The following is a 21,402-nucleotide window of genomic DNA, read 5'->3' as shown; positions in this document are numbered from 1 at the left end:
AGAAAACAGATCAACATTTTTTCCAAAAACTCATGACATATCCTGAGCCACATGTTGAGAATGTATCACTTGTCATCAAGTAACCAGTCTGTAATCTCAGTGTGATTGATGGTGGGATGGAGGACTAGCACAGATCAAAGGCATCATGACTACTGCAAGGTAAACAGTGGGGCCCTGCATTAGTTGACAGTCTTCTGGGTGCTGAAGGTGTAGTATTACTTTCAGTTCCCAGGGATACACAGGGGAAGCATGCAGGGCAATGTGTTCAGTCTTGTACCATTTGCAGCCTTGGGAAGTAGTGGACCCACAATCAACATCAGTAATCCTCTTGCCTACCCATCATCCATTGGCATGCAGCAGGCATCCACAAATGGTTGCGTGTATCTATTGCAACACTTCTAAAGTATTTGAATGGCTGTACAGAGCTTTCAGATATCCCGACAGTGTCTCCTTTCTTCATGACTGAAATCAAGAAATTTGCATAGAAGCACGACCAAATTAAATGATATGACAATATTTTATTATTAAATGTATCAAATGCAAACCTCAACTATCACAGTGTAGAAAAAAATATTAGAGCACTCCATTTAAAACTCTTTAGTACTTGTACATACACACTTAGATTCTTTCGTAACATTACTTTTCCTTCTGAAATTTATGTAACACGCTCGTAATAACTTTCTGAACGAGTGTAAGTGCTTCAGACCAGAGTAAAAAGCTACAAAGGTATAAGAGTCACACATCTCAAAAGTAACAATACCACAAACACGGCTGGCATGCTGGTACATGAACTGGGCATCAACAGCAACGAAAGACAATAAAGGCATGACGCCTGCGTCACTAATAAAAAAATAATTGTGCAGCCTAATATCAAGGCAAGAGAGTAAGTGTTTTCTTTTCTCCCAGTTGCATGCAGTTTATATGCAGGGCTTTTCCAAGTTCAACAGTTAGTGAAACAGATGACATCCATTACGATGAAAGTGCAAGCTCTTCTGGCTACTGAACAGTCCTTCCTTAGCAAGTCAGTAATGTACTAACATTAAGCTACTTCTGTTCTTGGTGTTGGCTGGGAGACAGCCTCTGGATCCAGGATCCATTTTCTTTATGGTTTAATTCTGTAGTGTTCCGTCTTTGATCTGTTGGATGAAAAGGTTTCTCTCATCCTCTGGAGTTCTCCCATTCTGAGCTCTGACTATACACGTAGGCCTGTGCAGGTTCAGCATGTAAATCAGCTGCTGCTTCTCAGTTTTGAGTTCCTCTATTTGTGCTTTCAGTTCTGCGTTCAAAGATTCCAGTTTTTCAGACTCCTAGAGACAAGATTTTCCTGAGTTAGGATTCTTTATGTCAATGAACAAAGACACTGTTTAAAAAGATACTCTTTAAATGATCAAAAGATATTCTTTACTTAGACAGCTACAGTGGTAAACAGACACGAATACAACTGACAAAACAGTAATCAAGGGCTGTATGAGTATGATATAAATTCAGTGGTTGGCATTTGCAAGTGATGTGTCCATCAGTGTCCAAAGTAATGGAAAGCCTGAACAATTTTTTTGGCTGTGTTCAGTAGTAATTGACTCTTGAAAATTAAAGGTTATTTTCAAAGAAACTGTGTTGCATCAACTCTCAGGTATTGTATCAAAAGGATTAGAGAAGGGAATGTAGCAACTGTATTTTAAAACAGTAGCAAAACAAAAAAAAAGTGATGTCTTCATAATTATAGCTCACCAAGCCCCATTTCAAACTTTAAATAAAATATTAATAGGTTGTCCTGAAGCAGTATTATGAAACAGAGGAATATGAAGCATTCAAAGCAGGTTGATAAACTTCTTTGGGGCTGGTAGGTGGGAGGCATGACGGAGGAATGGCAAACCTGTTACATTTCAGAAATGCTGGAGCAGTTTTCTTTACATTATCTAAAGATGCATATGACAAGTTTATTTCTGACGTGTAAGTAAAGAGGAGGAATAGGCACTGTTGTTGAACATGTTGTTCCAGTACCAATTCATATGGTACAACCATCATAGATTTGCAAACAAAAATGGTCAGCTGAAGGTTGTGCCAGTGCTTTCGATTTGTTGTGACTACGTTATTGCCTTGATTAATAAATGGTGGTGGATGTGGAACACCCTATTGTGTACAAGAAACTTTATGTACTCTGAAGTATAACTCAACCCAAAATGGCAATTTTAATCAACTATATGGTCTTGAAACATGGAAAATGAACTTTGCAGCATGCTTGTACTGAATCAACTTGGTTTAAAAAAAGCCTTTTTAAGCAGGTGATAACTAGAAAATGATTGGTCACATAATAATTGGACACCTACAAAAAGAGGAACAAGGCTTCATGTAAATAGTCAGCCTTACAGATGTTTTGCTTTAGATTATTCACTACGAGTTTACATCAAGATGCCACTTCCTTGAGAGCTGCAATAACAGAACCAAGAGTTAACAGTAGTGGCATCAACAGCTCTAAGGGATGAAGATAGTGAGTTCTCCGACTCAGATTCACTCCAGCTCAATACTCTGGAATCAATCCCTATAAATCCCAAAGTGAATTTCCCAGTTTATTTTCCCCTAACCTCTCAAAGATTTATCCATAAGGAACTAATTATTTAATTGCAACATTTCCACAAAAGCACCTCACCAAATTAAAACCAGAATCCTATGTTGAATGGTCATCATATTCTTTCTGATGTCACAAGACTGCTAGCATGAGACAACATTAATCTATTTGAGGAGTAATACCTGTGACTAAGGATCAACTTTCAGGCTTTACCCACTCTCAAACATGGCACACAATTGTACTGTCTGATCAAATAGCACTATTGTTTTGGAAAATAAAACTTTCACTCAAGCACAGTTCTTTTAGACAGTCAATGGTCATGTCAGTGACACAAGCCCAGTTTCACCAAATCAAAGTCATACAGCATTCATACATCAGGGCAAATGAAACATACTTATTGAGTAAGATATTGACTTACTTTCTGCAGTGTATCTGTCCTTTCCTTCTTTTTATTTCGACACTTAGCAGCTGCTATTTTATTTCTTTCTCTTCTCCTTCTTCTCCTCTCATCTTCATGTGGTGTCAACTGCAAGAATGAATATCCAAATTAATTTTCTAATAGTTGCCAAGTGGATGTAGTGCCAAAAGATCAAACAAGATAATTTGTTAATGGTCATATTTTGTCTGTAGCATTGCTCACATTGTAGTATTACTTTAGGACTCCAAGACAGATGTTTTGTTAACATACCCGTCTTTCCACTGCCTCATTTGAGCTCTCAGTTCCTATTACAAATTCCATGGCTGGTGCTCCATTTGATATCCGTTTGCTTTGAATGGCAAATCGCAGCTCTTCCTTGACCAAAGGTGTAATATTCGTAAACTCATCAAATACCAAAGACATCGAGGGCGAGGTACATGGAACAACTGCTGCTGTACTGACATCTGATGCAGATCCTTGTCCAATGTGTTGAAGCATGTTTGTCTTGTCTGTTCAAAAGAACATTCAAGATTAAATTATTTTGCACAATTCAGTTAAAGTGTCAAATGTTTGTTTCTCACTTTTCTTTGGTTACACCCCATGCCTGCCTGTCATATGCTATTTATCAGTCAAAGTAGCTGGCGGACAAGTAGATCAATGTCTATCCAGTCCAAATAATCAGTTAGAATGGAAAACTCCTGATGATTTTTGCTTGGATTGGGGGTGGGAGGAAGCAAAACCCACAATGGATTTGGACTTCACCCCACAATGCAGCACCCTAAAGGTCTTTTAAAAAGATTACAGCAATGTGGAGTTTACAAAGTTGGTTCCATGTGAATGATAATGGGCAGCTTTATGGCATCTTTAATGCACTGGCCTTCCCAGGGTACATTTTGATAAGTTGACACTCAGTCTGTTTTCCTCCCACTGGCACTCAGATCCATTCATGTGGCAACAGGATCAGTTTACAACCTCAATGGTCAGGCTAATGAGAGCTCTTATGTAGCATCCAAACAAACCAGAGCATCACAGAAGTGTTACAAATACATTTTGAGACCAAATCACATGTGGATAAATTTGGCAGGTAACCATAAACTTGGTAGCTTTTAAGAAGCATCTTAAAAGAAGCAGAGGTGGAGCTGCTTCGGAAGAAAATTCCAGAGGTTAGAACCTTGATACGGCCACCAGTGATGGAATGATTAAACTGCAGGGATGATTCATGGAACAGAATTGGAAGAGAACAGATGTCCAGAAAGATTGTAAACATGGAAATTACAGAGAAAGCAAGGAACCAGGGCATACACTTGAATACAAGGATGACATACACTTGAATACAAGGATGACAATTTTAACATTAAGTTGTTGTTCAACCAGGAGCCAATGTTTGTCACCAAGCATGATCCGTGAATGGAAAGGGACAAATTAGGACACTGAGTTTTGAATGGCACAAGTTTATGGAAAGTAGAAGAAAATGTTCAGGAATCTAATGAAATGGTCAAATCTGGAAGGTAACAATGACATGCAGGAGGCTTTCTGTAAAAAAAACGCTGAGATAGGGTAGAATCAGATAATGTTACGGAGGTAGAAATATGTGGTCTCATTGATGCTATGTGTGTGTTGCAAAGCTCAATTAAAAATGACAACAAGATTATAAATGGTTTGAATTTAGACAATTGCCAGAAGGAGATATAGTATTCATGTCCAGGGCTCAGCGTTTATGATGGGGCCAAAGCCAATGGTTTTGATCTTCCCAATATATAGAGGAAGATGTCTGCCATACATTTTGAACTAGTGGAGCAATAGATAGGAGAGAGCGAGAGAAACACAGAGGTTAAGAAACAAACTGTTTTCAGATATTGTCAAAGGCAGCACATAGATAAGATATAGTGATAGCTCCTTGGGTTCCACAGAAGTAATGGAAGAGGAAGAGACCCCACTTGATTCTATAGTTGTAACTGAACAGATAATCTTAGAGCCAAGTTAGGGCAGTCCCATCCAGATGATGGATGGTGACGAATGCTTACAGGAGAATAGTGTGATCTGCAGACAGGTTGAGAAGGATTATATTGTTAGATCACAGGATAAGTGACTTTGCCAAGAGGCATTTCAGTATAGTGACAGAGAAGGCAACCTGATTGGAGGAAATCAAACATTTCCAGGAGACTACACCAATTTTAAAGCTTTTAAAAGAAAGGGCATTTGGAGATGGTGAGGCAGCTTGCAGAGGTGAGGGGCTGATTTTTAGGAGATAGGCAACAATGGGTTTGAAAGGGACTAGGACTGAAGAGAGAGTAATGTTAACAATAATCACTGACAGAGCTCTGCCTAATAAAATTTCATGAGCAGCCAATTTCATGTTCATATCAAGAGGTGCAATGGCAGACTCTTCCCTGCCCAGGGTACTAACACTCTACTTCAAGGTCTTCATCCAGTGGCTGGAAAGAGACCTAATGAAATTCATTACATTGGCTCAGTGTATAATTTGATCTTTAATTATACACTGGAATGCTGAAATCCTGAAATAATTCTAACCCATTTAGTTTGAAGAGGTTAAAACCTCTGCTGTTACTACCCAAACCCTGGCCCAACAGGCATAATTTTCTAATGTTACACAGTTTGATGCCCAGATAGAGATTCACAAGGTAATTTAGTTGATGTTATGCATGGCAGCTAATTTTGTTTTTGCAACAATACAAGTTCCTAAGGTATGATTTATAATTCAAGTGATTAATGTTAAAATTGGTGGGTTGAAATGGCCCACTCATGTCCCATGGATACAATTGCAAAAACAAAACACAGCTTGCAGCCTAGTCTGGTCACATCATGCTGCAATTCTATTTTCATTAAATTTAAGAAATAGCTTTCTGAAACTACCAAAGTGAGGACCTAAATGAACTTAGGTTGATGTAATCATGTCATGTGATGTGTTCTACTGTGGGGTACAGGCTCAAACATCCATTTGATGGGGTTTACAATTTCACCCCTGCCACTGCTAAACTCTGTTCACAGGCAGGATGGAGAAAGGACGGAAGTGATCCATGACCAAACCACCCTCACCATATTGTGTTTTTCTACTTTTACCAGCTTTTCTGTACAGACTGTCTGCCATGGTATCTCAAGACTCAAATCCAAAGGCCCAGTTTAGATATGTGCACCTGGCAGGAATCAATGAATTCTCATCTATTAAAATGGGCAGATTCCAGTTTTATGCTTCTTGTAAGCATGACGACCTTGACATACATCAGAAAATAGTCCTGTAAAGGTTCAGTTCATATTCCCAATAAATTTACCTACATATTTTAATATCTTCTGAACACAGGTCTCTTTCTCTGATGTATTTATCCTTCAATCAGGCACTAATAAAAAAAACCTTACAGAGATTAGTTTAGGAAACTATTCTCCAGCTCTATTGTTCAAAATAATCATTTTTATATGTGAGCCTCAAAGTTGAAGATCATTGACCCTTTGTGTATATTTTATAGTGCAGATTGTTGAGGCAATTGTTGGCACAACAGATTTCATTACTGGCTGAAATCACAGAACGGAGACGGTAGTTTCTATGCCTCAGCTGTTTGTTAGATACAGTAACTTCAGACAACAGGATGGCATTCAAACAATGAAACTGGAGTAACGATGGATGAAAAAATTAAAATGATTTTCAGTGTGAAGTATTTTCACATAGCTTCCCTTCCCATGCTAACCTTTCTAGGGACCCTTAGAACTTTTCAGTATATTTAAATGGAATCTGAACTGCTTCTGAAAGATCAATTAGAATTATTCCATTTCACTGCAGTTTACTCAATTGTGAAGGCCTTTCAACCAATTCTGCCAGGGGGTAAAGTTATTCTTCAGTCACTAATGAATGAGATCCTTTTCCAGCAGATGTTGCTAGTCAAGAATTATACTGGAATTGACGTCATGCAAACCTTTCAAAGGACAATTCGAAGAATGTTGTATACATCCAAACAACAGGGAGTTGTCAATGAAGGGATGTGATGTCACACCACAAGTGGTTTTATAAAAATCTAATATAGCCAAGAGATTAGAAGACAGCTGTTCGTTGACAGCTCAACATGAACATTTGCTGGATGTAGCCCTGTCATCACCTCGGTGATCAATTATTTATTACTGTTACATAAGCACCTAGGAATGTTTTGTGCCAGAACTCAGGGTTCCATTCTGTACATAGCATTTCCACCTCCATTCTTAACTACTCCTACCACCAATACAATTTTAACCTTTAATCAATTACATCAATATGATGCAAATATATATCCTATCTCCCTTATGCCAAGTTTATGCCCTCATTGTAATTCCTTGGAATAGAAGCATGAATACATAGAAAGAAGAAAGGAGAAAAAAAAAACAAGGAAAATTCATTTGTTAGGAACCAATGCACACTTTCTCACTGCTTACTTCAAAGTAGCAGAATAGTCCATTCAGCATTTTTTGTAAATAACCCTTTTTAAAAAATCAGATAAAAGAGAAAAAAAACACCTCCCATAAGTGCAAACTTAAGATTTGATGAAATAACTGTCTCATTTCACTGTTTATTACATTACATGATACAAGTTGCATAATATCATTAGGTGATATTCATAGCAATGCTAAGCAGCGTAGATGAAGAGAAGGATATTTAAAATACATCTCCATAGATCTCTGGAGGTACAAAGGACAGGTAACCAAGATAGTTGTGGCCCAATGCCTTTATTGGCCAGGATGTAGAATAGTGAAGTCATGCTAGAATTATACAAAAAGCTAATCAGACCAACATTAAGATTTCTACATACATACTGTAATACGTGATCAAAATGCAAGCAATAGCACTGGATATAGTGCAGAGAAGATTTATAAGAACCACCTGGGATGAAGAATGTTAGTTATGAAGAGAAATTAGTTAGGTGGAAATTACTTTCTTTGGTACAAAAAAAGGAGGCAGAAAAAACCTTATATTGAGCTGTATACAAATGAGGTTTGGTCAGGGTGAATAGGAAGGAACTATTTCTCTTAGCAGAGGTAAGAGGTAATTAGTGGAAGGATTAGAGGATTTTTCCTCCCTCAAAGAATGGCAAAGATCTGGAACTCACCACCTGGAAGAGTAGAATTAGAAACCTATATTTGAAAAGGTACCTGAATAAGCACTTGAAATGCCATAGTCTGCAACACTACAGATTAAAAGAGTGGATGTTATCTGCAATGCACTGCCGGAGAGCGCGAGTGGTTGAAGTTGGGTTGCTGACGTCATTTAAGTAATATCTAGATGAACACTTGAATCGCTTGGGTACAGAAGCCTGGGAGATGGGATTAATACAGGTTGGCATGAATGAGTTGAACTGAATGGTCTGTTCCATGCTGTATGATTCTTTGATTCTAAAAGCTGAGAAGTAGGATTAGATATCTCCTTTTTGGCCTGGGAGGACATAGGTCCCCTTCTACACCTTAAACTTCTAAATCTCTCACCAATCAAAGAGGAAAAAATCAATACCAAAAACAGGTGATCAGGACGATATCTTTATGATTTGTCATATCAGTTGTCAGGAGCAGAGATGAATTGTTACAAAAATATTAAAATCAGAATGAGTGAGCTGGAAGAAAATGCAAGATATTTTCCAATCAACTTTTGGCTTGGTGCCAGGATTTGCATGATTATGCACTTATAAATGTCACTGGAAAGGACAGAGGTGGCAACTGGGAGGGTCAAAGTTAGTAGTGGGAATAGGTGGTGATCAGCTTTAGTGTAGCCGGGAGGCAAGCTCCTGCTCCTCATAATTCTCATTGAACTGGCTGACTGGCAGGTAACCTACTCTCTGGATGGAATATTTGGTGGGTCAGATGTCTAGAAATTGGGAATGCACTTCTTAAAGCATCTTTGCATCGTGGCTTATGATAAATGAATGAAGTGATTACAAAGGTTTACTGAAGCCTCTCCTGAAGCAAGGGCAAGGAAGTTGTTTTTGTTTTAATAATCCCAATAGGATTACAAAACACATCCATTGGCCATGGACAGAGATTGGAGAGGTTGTCAGCTTCAAGAGTCCATAAATTAGGGAGTTAAGACTGAAGTTAGGAATCATTTCAGAGAATGGTAGAAATTTGGAACACTTATACAAATGGCAATTGATATTAGTTCAATTTATAGATTTTTGTTAATTCATGGTATTAAAGGAATCTGGGAAATGTAGACTGCATAATAAATTAGAGTCATGGAGCAACCTTGATCTCCGGTTCCACTGGAAAATATTCCAAGGGTTTGAATCGCATCTACCTGTTCCTAGTGAATGCATTTCCAATCTTAGTCTGTGACATGGTTAAATTTGAGATCAGAGAACTTCTGCTGTTGACATCCACAACTTTAAAGATTCATTTGCCAACATATTAGACAGAAAATAGACTCAATTTTCACCCTCCTTGGCATTTAGCAATTTGTCATCATGAAAATTCAAAATGTCATTCCTCTTTGAGAGACACTTTTCCATCACCCTAAAAAAGCCAGTTCTATAAATAGATGTGTATACAGTAACAGGTAGCTATTGTAATCACATCTTTGTTACTGACTGAATTTACCCCAATCAATTTAACAAATTTCTTTAAAAGCAAAGAGTGATAAAAGACAGTGCAATCTTCAGCAGTTGTGCAAATAAAAGGATAAACCATTCCAGTGACATTTTCTAGAAAATACACTACGCAAGCTTACTGGAAGAATCAATTTGTGAAATAGTGATATTTGGTTTGTTCCTAAACATTGACACAGCAAAGAGGCAACAGCTAAAAGTCTTGCATCACCAGGCAAGATCTAACAGGTAGGTGACAATCATGCACACTGTGCCCGGCAGTCAATGGGTGAGAAATTAACAGCCATCCCTTAATACTACTGCTGGCACCTATTGCACGTGGCATTAGAACCAAGATCAACAGAAAAATTAACCATGACAGACTGAAATATTCCTTACAGCATAATATAACTCTGATAAGGGTTTTTCAACAGATGTATAACAATTTAAAAGCTGAAACACCATAAAAAATGTTTATTAAACATTACATTGGTTTAAATTACATGGCAAGACAACATTACATGGTTTAAATTTATCTCTTGGACCAAAACCCATGATAACTTAGCACGCAAATTTGAAAAACCTTTCTGATGATACAGCTTCTGCTCAGCCTTCATTAAGGAAGCACAGTAAAAGCACTTGCTAAATCTAGTTTGAAGTTTTTCCCCTTTCATTAAAAATACCTTCCACTTCATTTGCTGTGGGAAAGTGGTCAACTCCTTTCTAAGGTAATTGACAGCTACATAGCATGCAAAACTTAGTGTTTTAGCTAGAATTTTGATGGCAACATTACATTAACCCTCATTGTAGGCTCTATTTGCCCTTACTTTTGCAGGATGACATTAAATAAAATAGCATCCCACTACAATAGACCTGCTCTTAATCAGTTCCATTAAGCTAGTGAAATAGTCTGGGTATCAAAGGCTCTATAAAACCTTCCAAATCTCAGTAGAATAATCATGATTATTTGCTTTTAATAATGACATTGGACCTCTGCACACAGTAACTGCACAAAAATATACAAGGCTTATTTTAACACTCCAAATTGAAAAAGCAAAGTATCAAAGATGCTGATACCAATGTTAAACATCACATGTCCATATCTGGATCAAATATGGACATGTGATGAAGCAGAAAGTGCTCGAAGACCAGGTTTAAATATTACCCTTTGTCCAGGGGCTTGTGTTATTTTAATAACAGAGCTTTGCAGGAAGCTAAATACTTCTGTACAATTCCTTCCAGGTTAAATGCTTTTGAAAGTAGTGAGTATTGTTAAGTTCTGTGAATTCCAAGATTAAGACATTGAAAATCAATGGAATATTTAGCCAGCAAGAATGCATTGACTATTTTCCAGTAAGATTCTACCCTAATCTTATAAAGATTACCCACATTGGTGCTCAGAGAGGAAGGCAGCAAAAGCAGAACTCAATACTCTGATTGGTATCGGTCAGTGCCATCAGCCAGGGGAGCATTTTTTTTAAAAAGCAATCAGCCTATTGGCTCCCATCCATAAGGAAGCCACTATCACAAATGGAAGCTGCATCTGTAGAGGTCCACATCTGTAGCAATATTTGGTCTGTTGAGGTTATTTGGTCTGTTGAGGTTATTTCACAGTTAGATTTATCCTACCGGCCAGGTTACTCAGCAGCAAGAAGCCAGTGTCTGAGAACAGCCTCAGATTGGTCCAGCTCCTACAGCATCTGGAAGCACCTCCTGGTCCAGATGGTATTGCAACTAGAAACCCAGTGACCTTAGTTTCTGCAAGAAATTCTGACTGTCAGGCCTTTAAAGTCCCATCTGCCATTGATGCACCTTTGGGTCATGTGATTCATCCCAAAAAGATTTAATAAATAAATTTAAGGTTAAATTGTTTTGGGGGGGAGGGGATCAGTTTAGAGGATGTATAACAATCAAATCATAACCCCATAACTCCAAACATTCACTATACACCTACAGACTATCCCCATTTTCTGTGCCCGTATTTGGCAGGAATAAAAAGGTTTGAAATGCTTTCACATTACATTTGAAGAATTCAGTGCCCTATGAGAATTATTTTGGGTTGGGATGTTGAAATGCAATTTCTGACAAGGATAATGCTTTAGCATTAATATTTAAAAGAAATGATTATCCTTGCACAAAGGTTGGCAGACAAGATTTTGTTGATATGTCTGGACAAGTTTTTAATTGCAATAAGCAGAGAATGAAATGGGATGAGGTAAAAATCTCCCATGCAGTTTTTCTTTCTTTTAAAAATACACCAAAATGAAAGTAGTACAACCAGACAATCATTGATGCAAATTTTATCATCAAGTCATGGATTTGTGTCACAAGTTTCCTGTTAAATGGTTCTATTAATATTGAAAACAATGCTTCTAAAATGGAAAATTGAGGACAATCAGGGCATGTGTGCAAGGAACAAAGCCTCTTCTTGAAATGTGGCCAGATAACCCTTGATGACTAATGTGCTTGTTAAATACAAATAGTCTGAAGTAACCTCTGATGAATAATTTTCTTCCTGGAAAACTTAGTAAATTCCATTTCCCTCAAGTTCAAATGGAATGTCCCTTGTTCGAGTAGCATGTTTAATGCTTGTACTAAATGAGAATTCAACAGCTTTACAAATTCCAAGAACAAAATAAATCTTTCAGTCCATTAAAAAACATTAAGGGTCAGTTGGCAATGATTTGTTAATTTTCCTGGTGCATACTAACAACGTTTATGATTCTTGGGTATGTTAAGGTTGCCTAGTACAAATAGGGTCATTTGTACCTGTTTTTCAGATAGAAATTACAGATGGAAGTTAGAGATTAAAAACCTGCAAAATTATTTCTAAGTGTTTGTGCCCATTTCCTATTGATGTCCAGCCCACTTGAGAAATTGGCTGCTATGGAGAATGCATTTTAACAGTGCCAACCTGCTTCCCAGCAGTCAGCTCCTGAATGATACGCAGCAATGACCACTACAAGCTGTCAGGAAATGTGCAGGTATCATTCCAAGACCGTCCCTAAATAGGGAGAGAACCATAACAACAATTTCTTAAAGCAAGGATGTCCTAACTTTGCAATTTCTTTTGATGGCTTCTGATTAGGCATTAGCACAATGTACAAGACACATTTTACACACCAGATAAAGGCCAAATCAAATTTCTAAACACAGTAAGTAGCTGAGGTTAGGTCAGCTGTGGTAATCAGGTGATGCACACAAAACATTGATTTTGCCACACTACATGATGTGAAATAAAGATTCTCCAGGATAATAACAGACTCCACAACTTTCAGGAAGATTCAAAGAGGCAGGCTTTTTTTGAGAATAGGAAGGCAGAGGTGACCCGATTGTTCCACCATGGTAACAGTGAACAAGGTGATTCTGTGTGGGCAGTCCAAAACCACAGGCCATAAAATACACAATAAATCATGTAAAAACAAATCAAAAAAGAACTTCAGGAGAAACTTCTTTACACTCATAAGAATGGGAATGTCTACCTCACAGCGTAGCTGCATCCAAATTCATCAAGTACTAAAGGGATAAAGGAATAAAAGCAAGAAGAAATAGATGGGGAAAAAAACTACATTAGACTGAATGGCCTATTTCTCTGCTGTAACCTATTGTTTCTCTCTACAACACTCCTTATATTGTAGCTGCAGTTTATCATGTGTGGCCAGAAATTGAATGCGTTCACATTGTTCATATTCATACTCAGACAAGCTGCATTAGGAAACTTACAGTTGTCAGGGTGTTGTCACTGTTAAAAACTTCCCTGCCCCAAATTGAGAAGATGAGGACAAATACAACATCATTTTGGCACTGAGGGCAGATTGGAATAAAAATTTGTTGCTAATGCTTCTCCATTAGTTATAGGAATAGACTTCAGTAGTAAGGGTGAAGTTTTAAACTTATAAGTTCAACATGAACTTTAATGTACAGGATACATTTGGCAGATATGCAGGAGATATCATCATCATGAGTTCTTCCCCTGAGCAAAGAGCAGATTTCTTCAAAATGAGAGTCAAAAAGGCACAGTGGATTAATTTTAGAACACAGGAAAAGGTGTGGGCTTTTTTGTTCCTCTGCCATTTCAAGAGATCTTGATGATCTTTCACCCAACTCTAAATACACATTTTACCTCACACCAACATCCAATATCCTTTAATGCCTTTGCTTTCAAAGTAATATCAACTACCAATTTAAAAGTTGTCAATTCCATTTGAAGAAGAATTCCACATTTCATTGAAATTTACAGAGGGGGAGGTCATTCACCCATTGTGTCCTATAGTGGACTTCAGGTCAATCCCAACTCCCAGTTCGTAGTCCATAGCACCTCAAGTGGATGTATTAGTGGATCTTTCAACTCTTTCCAAAAAGGTGTTGTATTTGTGTATGTTTAACAAGAAAAAAAATAAGAGAAGAAATGCAATTTCTATAGAGTATATTAGCTAATGGCATTAAAATAAAAATATACTAGAAATCTGAAGTATAAAAGCTTGTTGCTAATGCTTCAGTCAGGTAGAGGATTAAACTTCAGCAGCAAGGGTGAAGTTTTAAACTTAAAAGTTCAACATAAACTTTAATGTAGAGGATATGTTTGGCAGATATGCAGGAGGCTTCGTGATTCACCAACTGAGAATCATTAAGAATCATCAAGGCACCATAACCAGTTATCTTAAATGTTCAAAATGTTCATCCTTCACTTTCAACTTCAGTGCTACTCAGTGATTCAGTAAATTGGATTTTTCCTCTCATTTTTACTTCTAACATGGTTATGACTACATATTGTGGAATTTTCTCTCTAGAGCAATCAGCTAGGTAGAAGACAGGCACTTGTAATTTTCACCTTTAACAATGACTAACCAAGATTAACCCTGCCTGAAAAAATTTTGATATGAGCCCTACTCTAAGTTTAATAATCAAAGCTGCATTACAACAACCAACTATACAGTTTTTATAGACACAAGTAGACCTATGGTGGAGATCAAACTAAAATGAATTCCTTATTGATTTTCTGTTCGGGTATCTGCAAAAGAGAGTTACATTAATTATGTCAGACTCTGTCAATTAAACTCTCTCCAAAATGTGCTACAATTATTCTGCAATTACAATTGCATGGTAGCATCTAAGGTAATGACAATTCCTAGCCCAGCCAATACAATTGTTTCATTATTTAGCCTGTTCACTCTCAACACATACCAATTAACTAAGAAGAAATACTATAATAAAGGGATGCCATACATATCAAAATATTGCTTGGGAAGACTTTGATAGTATTTTAATTCATGTTATTTTCAGTGCAAAGTTGGTGTCAATAATATTTTAATAAATGAAACTCATCATTTAGTCTCATAACAAAAATTGTTTACCACTCTTAACGTGTGTTACTGAAACTACAATTTTTTACAACCACTAGTTGCTACATCCAGAATTGCAAACTTTGGAATGATGTGATATCTAACAGGTGTAAAATCCAAGTCCAGAAATTCTAATGCACCCCAATGGTGCACTGGAATGGTGCAGATGCAGTGGAACAAAGCAGCATTGCAATTGTCATACACAAAGTCCTGCCTTGTCCTGATTTTCCAAGGTTTCATTCATTAGTGGCAATCCTGGACCTCAGAAAATTGATGGAGATGGGTACAGGAAAAGACCAAAGTTGAAGAGCAGTTGAGGTGGGGAGTGGAGGGAAGCAGGATGGCATTTAGTGTAGGAGAAGGAATGAGATTTGTAGCATTTTGTGAGAAGATGGGCTGCAGTGGGGAATGATTGTTCAGGAACCAAATATTGAGTTGGTGATCAGGTTACTAGTTGTACATTCAGGAGAAAGAGGAGTTAACAGATTGGAAAGAGGAGCAGGCAGTAAATTGATGGGGATAGGACCCCTCACTGCCTCCCCCAGCAATTTAGCCAAGTACTTTACTTAACTGCAGGTCTCCTGCGTCAGTGCTGTGGATCTGATTGTGTTGCCCAGGAGTGTGCTGCAACAAGCACTCCCAAAACAACTATATTTCAGGTTGAAGGCCCTGCATCCCTTCATCTGAACTCTCTCTCTTCACCCTATCACAGACATTCCCTCTGTTCTCTCCATTCCAATGACCTCTCAGCAACCTGTAATATGCATGTTTCCTGCCTTTTCCAATTTTGATGAAGGTTCAGCAATCTGAAACATGCACTCTCTCTGAACAAATGCTGGCTGACCTGCTGAGGATGTTCAGCACTTTGTTTTCATTTCATAAAGTAAGTGCCAGGCTGAATTTCGCAACTGGCATGATTTGACATGAAAATAGTCAAAAATTAAGAATTACCCCTGGTTGCGTACTGCTAATAAGAAGGCCCTACGATTTGAACTTTTCGGGAAAGCAAAGTACCAGATAGAAAGCAGAAGCCCACGTTAAGTAATTAAGTGCAAAATGATACAAAATTTAAGCATTATGCAATTCAATTGAGGTATTGAAGTATTTTGCACTGTTACATTTCCATTACAGTACTGTGCATGATTACATATTTATAAATGCATATGGCAATAATATACACATAAAATACCGCAATGGAAAAGTGATCCACTGTCATTGCTTTTAGTGTTTTATCTCACTACACAGGAAAATATTGCGGATCTGGGCATGAGGCAAGTTTTTTTTGCCTTATGAAGTACACAGAATGCACCAGTCGTTCATCCTGTTATTGCTGTTGACAGAATGAAAGCTGTCTGCCCCTTGACTAAAATAACAGGACATAACCTCAAAATCTCGATTTTAAAATATTGATGTCTGATTCATAGGAAACGAGACTCTGGAGCTAGAACACTGGAATATTCTGTTTCTTAACCAAAAGGAATGGTTCTTTTACATTCTAGCCCACTTACACTTCAAAGCAAAACATCCTTTTCCCACCAAGATTGCATCTTCACAAAAAATAAATTAATCACTTAAGCTATTCATATTTGAATTCCTATCTTTAGAAAGATTTTCCCTTAAAATTTGCTCTTTAAAGAGCAACAACACGTTTTATTTGTTAAATCTTTCACTGCACGAACACATGGTCTCATAAAAACTTGTTCATCTTTGACTCTGACCTGGGGAGCACATGCTCATATGACTACATGCTCATATGAGAGGTGTCAGTTCTTCACCCCCAACCCCATTTTCCTTTCCATGGATGCTGCCTGATTTGCTAACTTTTTCAGCACGGTAGTGTAGCTGTTAGCGTAACGCTGTTACAGCACCAGCGACCTGGGTTCAATTCCTGCCGCTGTCTGTAAGGAGTTTGTACATGCTCCCCGTGGGTTTCCTCCAGGTTCTCTGGTTTCCTCCCACATTCCAAAGACGTATGGGTTGGGAAGTTGCGGGCATGCTATGTTGGCGCTGGAACAGTCACAACACTTGCGGGTTGCCCCCAGAACACTCTACGCAGAAGATGTATTTCACTGTGTTTTGATGTACATGTGATCAATAAAGATATCTTTTGTTTCAGATTTCCAGCATGTAATGTGCTTTTATTTTATTTTCACACCTGTTCTCACCATTGCAAATTTTCAATGCTAATCTGAGGTTTGCTGAAAGTTTGAAAAATTACAACTGATCCAGAGGAAACAACTCCAAATGGTGAAAAGTGTTCACAGATAACACAGCTAACCATAGATAGGAGTTACACATGGGGACAATATATCCACGTAAGAGGAATATATTTAGTAGTTGTTTCAAATCAGGAGGATGTTCCACTACATTAGTTGAAAATAATCTTTCAGGAGGGGACTGAATATCTTTCCAGGAGGCAAATAGATTCTCTTGAAGCCTGCCTTGTTTGGAACCCTCTTGATAAAGCTCCTCCTGTATGTCTGGCCGTACAGGCACTATTTGCTAGAGTCGGAGTCAAAGATGAACAAGTTTTCCTTTTAACAAACTCCACTCTGAAGTTTAATGCCACTGGCTTTGATAGGCAAAGGGCACAGTCAAAACTACTCAGGCAAGAAATAGCACATAATCATCAGTGGGACATGATGCTGCGCGCGTCTACCGCCCTCACACAACGTCAGATCTAACATCCTCAGTGTTTCCATCATGCGTGTAAACGGCGGTACTGCAACTTCTCAACTTGGCAGCAAGGCGGAGATTGGAAAACTTCGGCCCTTTTTACAGGAAACTCCACCGTGTCATCTGACAGTGACGCCGCTTCTCGGTGCTCTGACTAAGCAGATCTGGGCTGCTGGTTACCTCTGTACGGGGCCGGGGCGGAGGGGTTGCCCGATCGCAGACACTCCTCGACTCTGACTAAACGGTGGCGTTAGTAATGGGGCGGAGGTGAATGAAGGCGGTCGGGGTTCGGTGAAGTGTTGGCGAAGAGTCGCCATGATCACGCTCATTCAATAAACTCTACAGGCAAAATAAGAAACCATTGTAGCGATTCAGGCGGGGAGCAGGAATATTCACAGCTCCCCTCTTCCTTGTCCCGGAGCCCTGGGTGTTCAACAGCCCCGCAGCGGTTGGAGAACCCGGGCAGGAAGCCGGCTCCGGGACGGGATGAATGATCCTCCGGTCCCGGGACAGGGTAGAGATCCCAGGACGGTTGGGTGTCACCGCTCCCCTCTTTGGGATTAGGCACCGAACGAAACAACCCCCCCCCCCCCCAACGGGGAAGTAGAGTGGCCCCTAACAACGTCTCCAAGCAGAAACACAGAAAGCGGGCTCCCCGGGCGGACCTACCTCTGGTGTTGATCGGCTCCGCACACGGGCAGACGCTGCTGCTGTTTCACTCTGAGACCGGCGGCGCTTTCTCTGCGCTCCGCCGCACAACCTGTGCAGTTTCCGAAAAAGTTGCGGAACACCGTTCGAGGTTGCATCACTGCCCTTATATAGTGAGTCTGAGCTTTGGTATTTACAAGCCTAGGCAACTGACGTCATTCTATTTATAGAGCGGGGAAGCTTTCCATCTGATGATGCAACCGGCCCCGCTCGGAGGGAACTGAGCTCCGCGTACCATAACAGGACCATATCAGTTTGATTCAACCCGGGGATGGTATAGGAATGAGCAAATGTGGCTCCGAACAACGAAATGACCGTAGGCAGCAGGCATCTGATGAGAAAGGACCCCAACTTCGATGTTTAAGCTGTTTGTCTAAAATAGACAAGTCCTCTTCAGGACAACATTATTGTTTTCGAAAATATGTATCACTTTCTGAGAAACACAAGTGATAGTATATTGGTGCTGACGGTGCAGGTTTTCTTTTGAAATGGATACTTTTTTTCGCAAAAAGTATACATAGGATTATAAATAATTATTACTAGTCATTGTGTTTTAGATGGGCAAATCGATCCACTGTAGAAACCTGTATCGCGGGTCACGCTACTTGTACTCTTCCATTGGAAAAGTGGCAAATTTAGACAAACAAAATCCAAAATTATGTCTCCGGTTTTAAGTCAGGCCACACACATTCAACTGTGATGTTTGTTCTTTAGAAGTAACGAACTCTTACCGAAAGTGTAGAAGAACCTTTTGAGGGCTTCGCCCCTGGAAATCAATATTCCGTGTATTTTAAGCTTCTGGCATTGTTAATAAAACGTCAGTCTTTCAAATTTGCTATACCCAATAATCAGATGGCTTCGAATCTTGGTGACATTGTAACATATCTCGCTGATCTGCCATTGATCAAAGGATTAACATCATCCTCAAAATTTATTTGTTTGTTTCAACTATGCAAGTTGAAATAATTCTTACTCAAGTGGAACAGCTTGCTGAAATTTACTATCCCATTGAACACCGGGAAACAGAAATACGATTTTAGGTGCTTCAAGGAAGCGCCAGGTAAGAGTAGACTCACCGCGTATCATGGACTTTAAGCAGATTTGAATCTCTTCAATCCTTATTCATAAATTTTAAACACGAAAAGCATTTATAAATGTCAAATGACTAATAGTAATTGGCATACAGTGGCCAGTAATGCATTATGCGATCAGTGAATTGACATGTTTTCGATGACTACGAATATCGGAATTTGCTTCGCGGTGTTATCCTCTCAATCACTGCCCTCTATTAGTGCATTTATTCAGCGGGTAGATTTGTGTCCCACAATAAATTCACCAACTCTTGATAGACTTAACGAGGACTCAGTTCTTCTACATTCTCTGCCTAGGTGGGACAACAAAAGTTGACCACCGATTTAGCTGCTTCGATACTTGGACCAAGTTGGATAACGTTGAATTGTACCGATGTGAACCATATGATGTGATGCTGTACATTGAAATTCCCGAATACGGCAAAACTGGTAATTGACGTCTTGGAGCTGCGTAAGAGATGTTTTAAAAAGGGAAAAGAAACTCGAAACTTTCACCTTTCGGATCCATTGTACGTCAGTTCTGGCTTGGTTGGTTAGTGATTTGCAGAATTTTAACGACATTACTGAGTTTTAGTGACTTCACTACATTGGCTATGGCACTTCCAATTGGTATTTCTAATCGGCATGGCCATAATGCTTAGAGTTTAAAATTTCCTGGTGTATTTTGACTTTATTAACAGCGTAGGTTATAAATAGAGGTTTTATTTTAGTTCACATAGGCATATGAACTGAACAGACATTTGATTGGAGGTCTTTTCAGTGAAATGTTGCTCTTTTCTCATATGTGTCTCTATGAAATGAATGTTTAAATGTTTGTTGTTCAATGTTTGTTTCAAAGTACGTACCTCTGGAAACAAACGTTTTTGTTTGTGTCCAGTAATGAAGAAACGTTGACTTCTCGGCTAATCGATACAGGGAACAATGGTTGAATATATAGTACAGAAGTTCAGTAGGTTGGTTTTGTAATTAGGACAAACAACAATACCTAAGTAGTTTGGAGCTGCTGAACTGAGGAGACGCCAGCGTGATGTATATCACGTAGGCATTAAATGAAATGTCACTATACCATCTAGCTATAGAAATCCCTTGACACATACCTGAGGCGAACTTTGACACCTGAGGCGGACTAAAAACTAAACAATACCATAAAGGCAGTAAGCGTTTTATTGAATGATAAACTGGAAGATTGCACAACACAAATAATACAAATAACTCTTCACTCATAACCTTCAGAAATCCAAAGATCAGTGGCTGAAGGCTCTTCTAGATAAGGTAAAGCACATACATTATTATAGTCTTAGCCCAGTTTTAGCCACGGTCACACCATATTCCACTTGAGTAACGTTCTCCAAGAATAAATATAGTACCCAATCATTCCTCAAATTCTGATTTCTCCTAGTCTCCTTCCTTTCAATTCCAGCCATAGTATTACTGTCCTAAAAATTGCACCAAACCTTTTTCCCATTCTCTCGTTGCCTTCAAAAATCTCTCTAAAACTTATTTTATGATAATACTTTTTCATTAATACCTAAATTACTTTATCTTCCCAATATGCACTTGTGATTAGGTAAGACATAGATTATTCAGTAGCCAATATGTTGGCAATTCAGTGTTAGAATCTAATGAAACTACCCTGGCGAGTTTCCTTCAGTTTATATGTAGAATAGATAAAAGTATGGTTTTCCAAAATATCCTTTGTATGCAGGCTAGTCACATGAACAAAAAATTCACTAAAGTTTCAAATTACCTAGAATGGAAATTCAATACATTGATAATTATAGAATAATTTTATGTCATGGACTGAGGGTGTGTTAAAGCAAGATATAAATTACAGCCAAGTCATTCTAAATAATATTGGGTGGTCTCTCGATCCAAAAATAGCTACTGTAGATATTTCCTAGGATTGTACAAATTGTCCGAGGTCTGAGTTCAGGTTCATTATGAAACAAATGCATAATAATTTTGGAAAATTGTTGTCATTCAAGGGAACCTTTGGTGATGTTACCTAAATAAGGCACCTTATCATTTTCACTATACAAAAATAAATTTG

At 38.6% G+C, this 21,402-nt stretch overlaps 1 protein-coding gene across 1 annotated transcript; it reads right to left on the bottom strand.

Annotated features, from left to right (window-relative positions):
- Nucleotides 1-498: 498 nt before the first annotated feature.
- atf3 (activating transcription factor 3) lies at nt 499-18,364 on the bottom strand. The gene is made up of 4 exons (XM_052012132.1): nt 18,223-18,364; nt 3,255-3,493; nt 2,985-3,092; nt 499-1,307 (listed from the first exon to the last, which is right to left on the bottom strand). Exons 2-4 carry the CDS (start codon nt 3,480-3,482, stop codon nt 1,110-1,112), a joined length of 534 nt encoding a protein of 177 aa, XP_051868092.1. The 5' UTR covers nt 3,483-3,493; nt 18,223-18,364; the 3' UTR covers nt 499-1,109.
- Nucleotides 18,365-21,402: the final 3,038 nt, after the last annotated feature.

Source organism: Pristis pectinata, chromosome 3 (assembly GCF_009764475.1).
Source record: "Pristis pectinata isolate sPriPec2 chromosome 3, sPriPec2.1.pri, whole genome shotgun sequence".
Taxonomy (NCBI): domain Eukaryota; kingdom Metazoa; phylum Chordata; class Chondrichthyes; order Rhinopristiformes; family Pristidae; genus Pristis; species Pristis pectinata.
This window is presented reverse-complemented; position numbering and strand designations above follow the sequence as displayed.

Coding starts and splice junctions, on each gene's coding strand:
- atf3 (XM_052012132.1), bottom strand. CDS start 3,482: ATGCTTCAACACATTGGACAAGGATCTGCATCAGATGTCAGTACAGCA. Junction 3,093..3,254: donor ATGAGGCAGTGGAAAGACGG/GTATGTTAACAA, acceptor TCATTCTTGCAG/TTGACACCACATGAAGATGA. Junction 1,308..2,984: donor GGACAGATACACTGCAGAAA/GTAAGTCAATAT, acceptor TCTTGTCTCTAG/GAGTCTGAAAAACTGGAATC.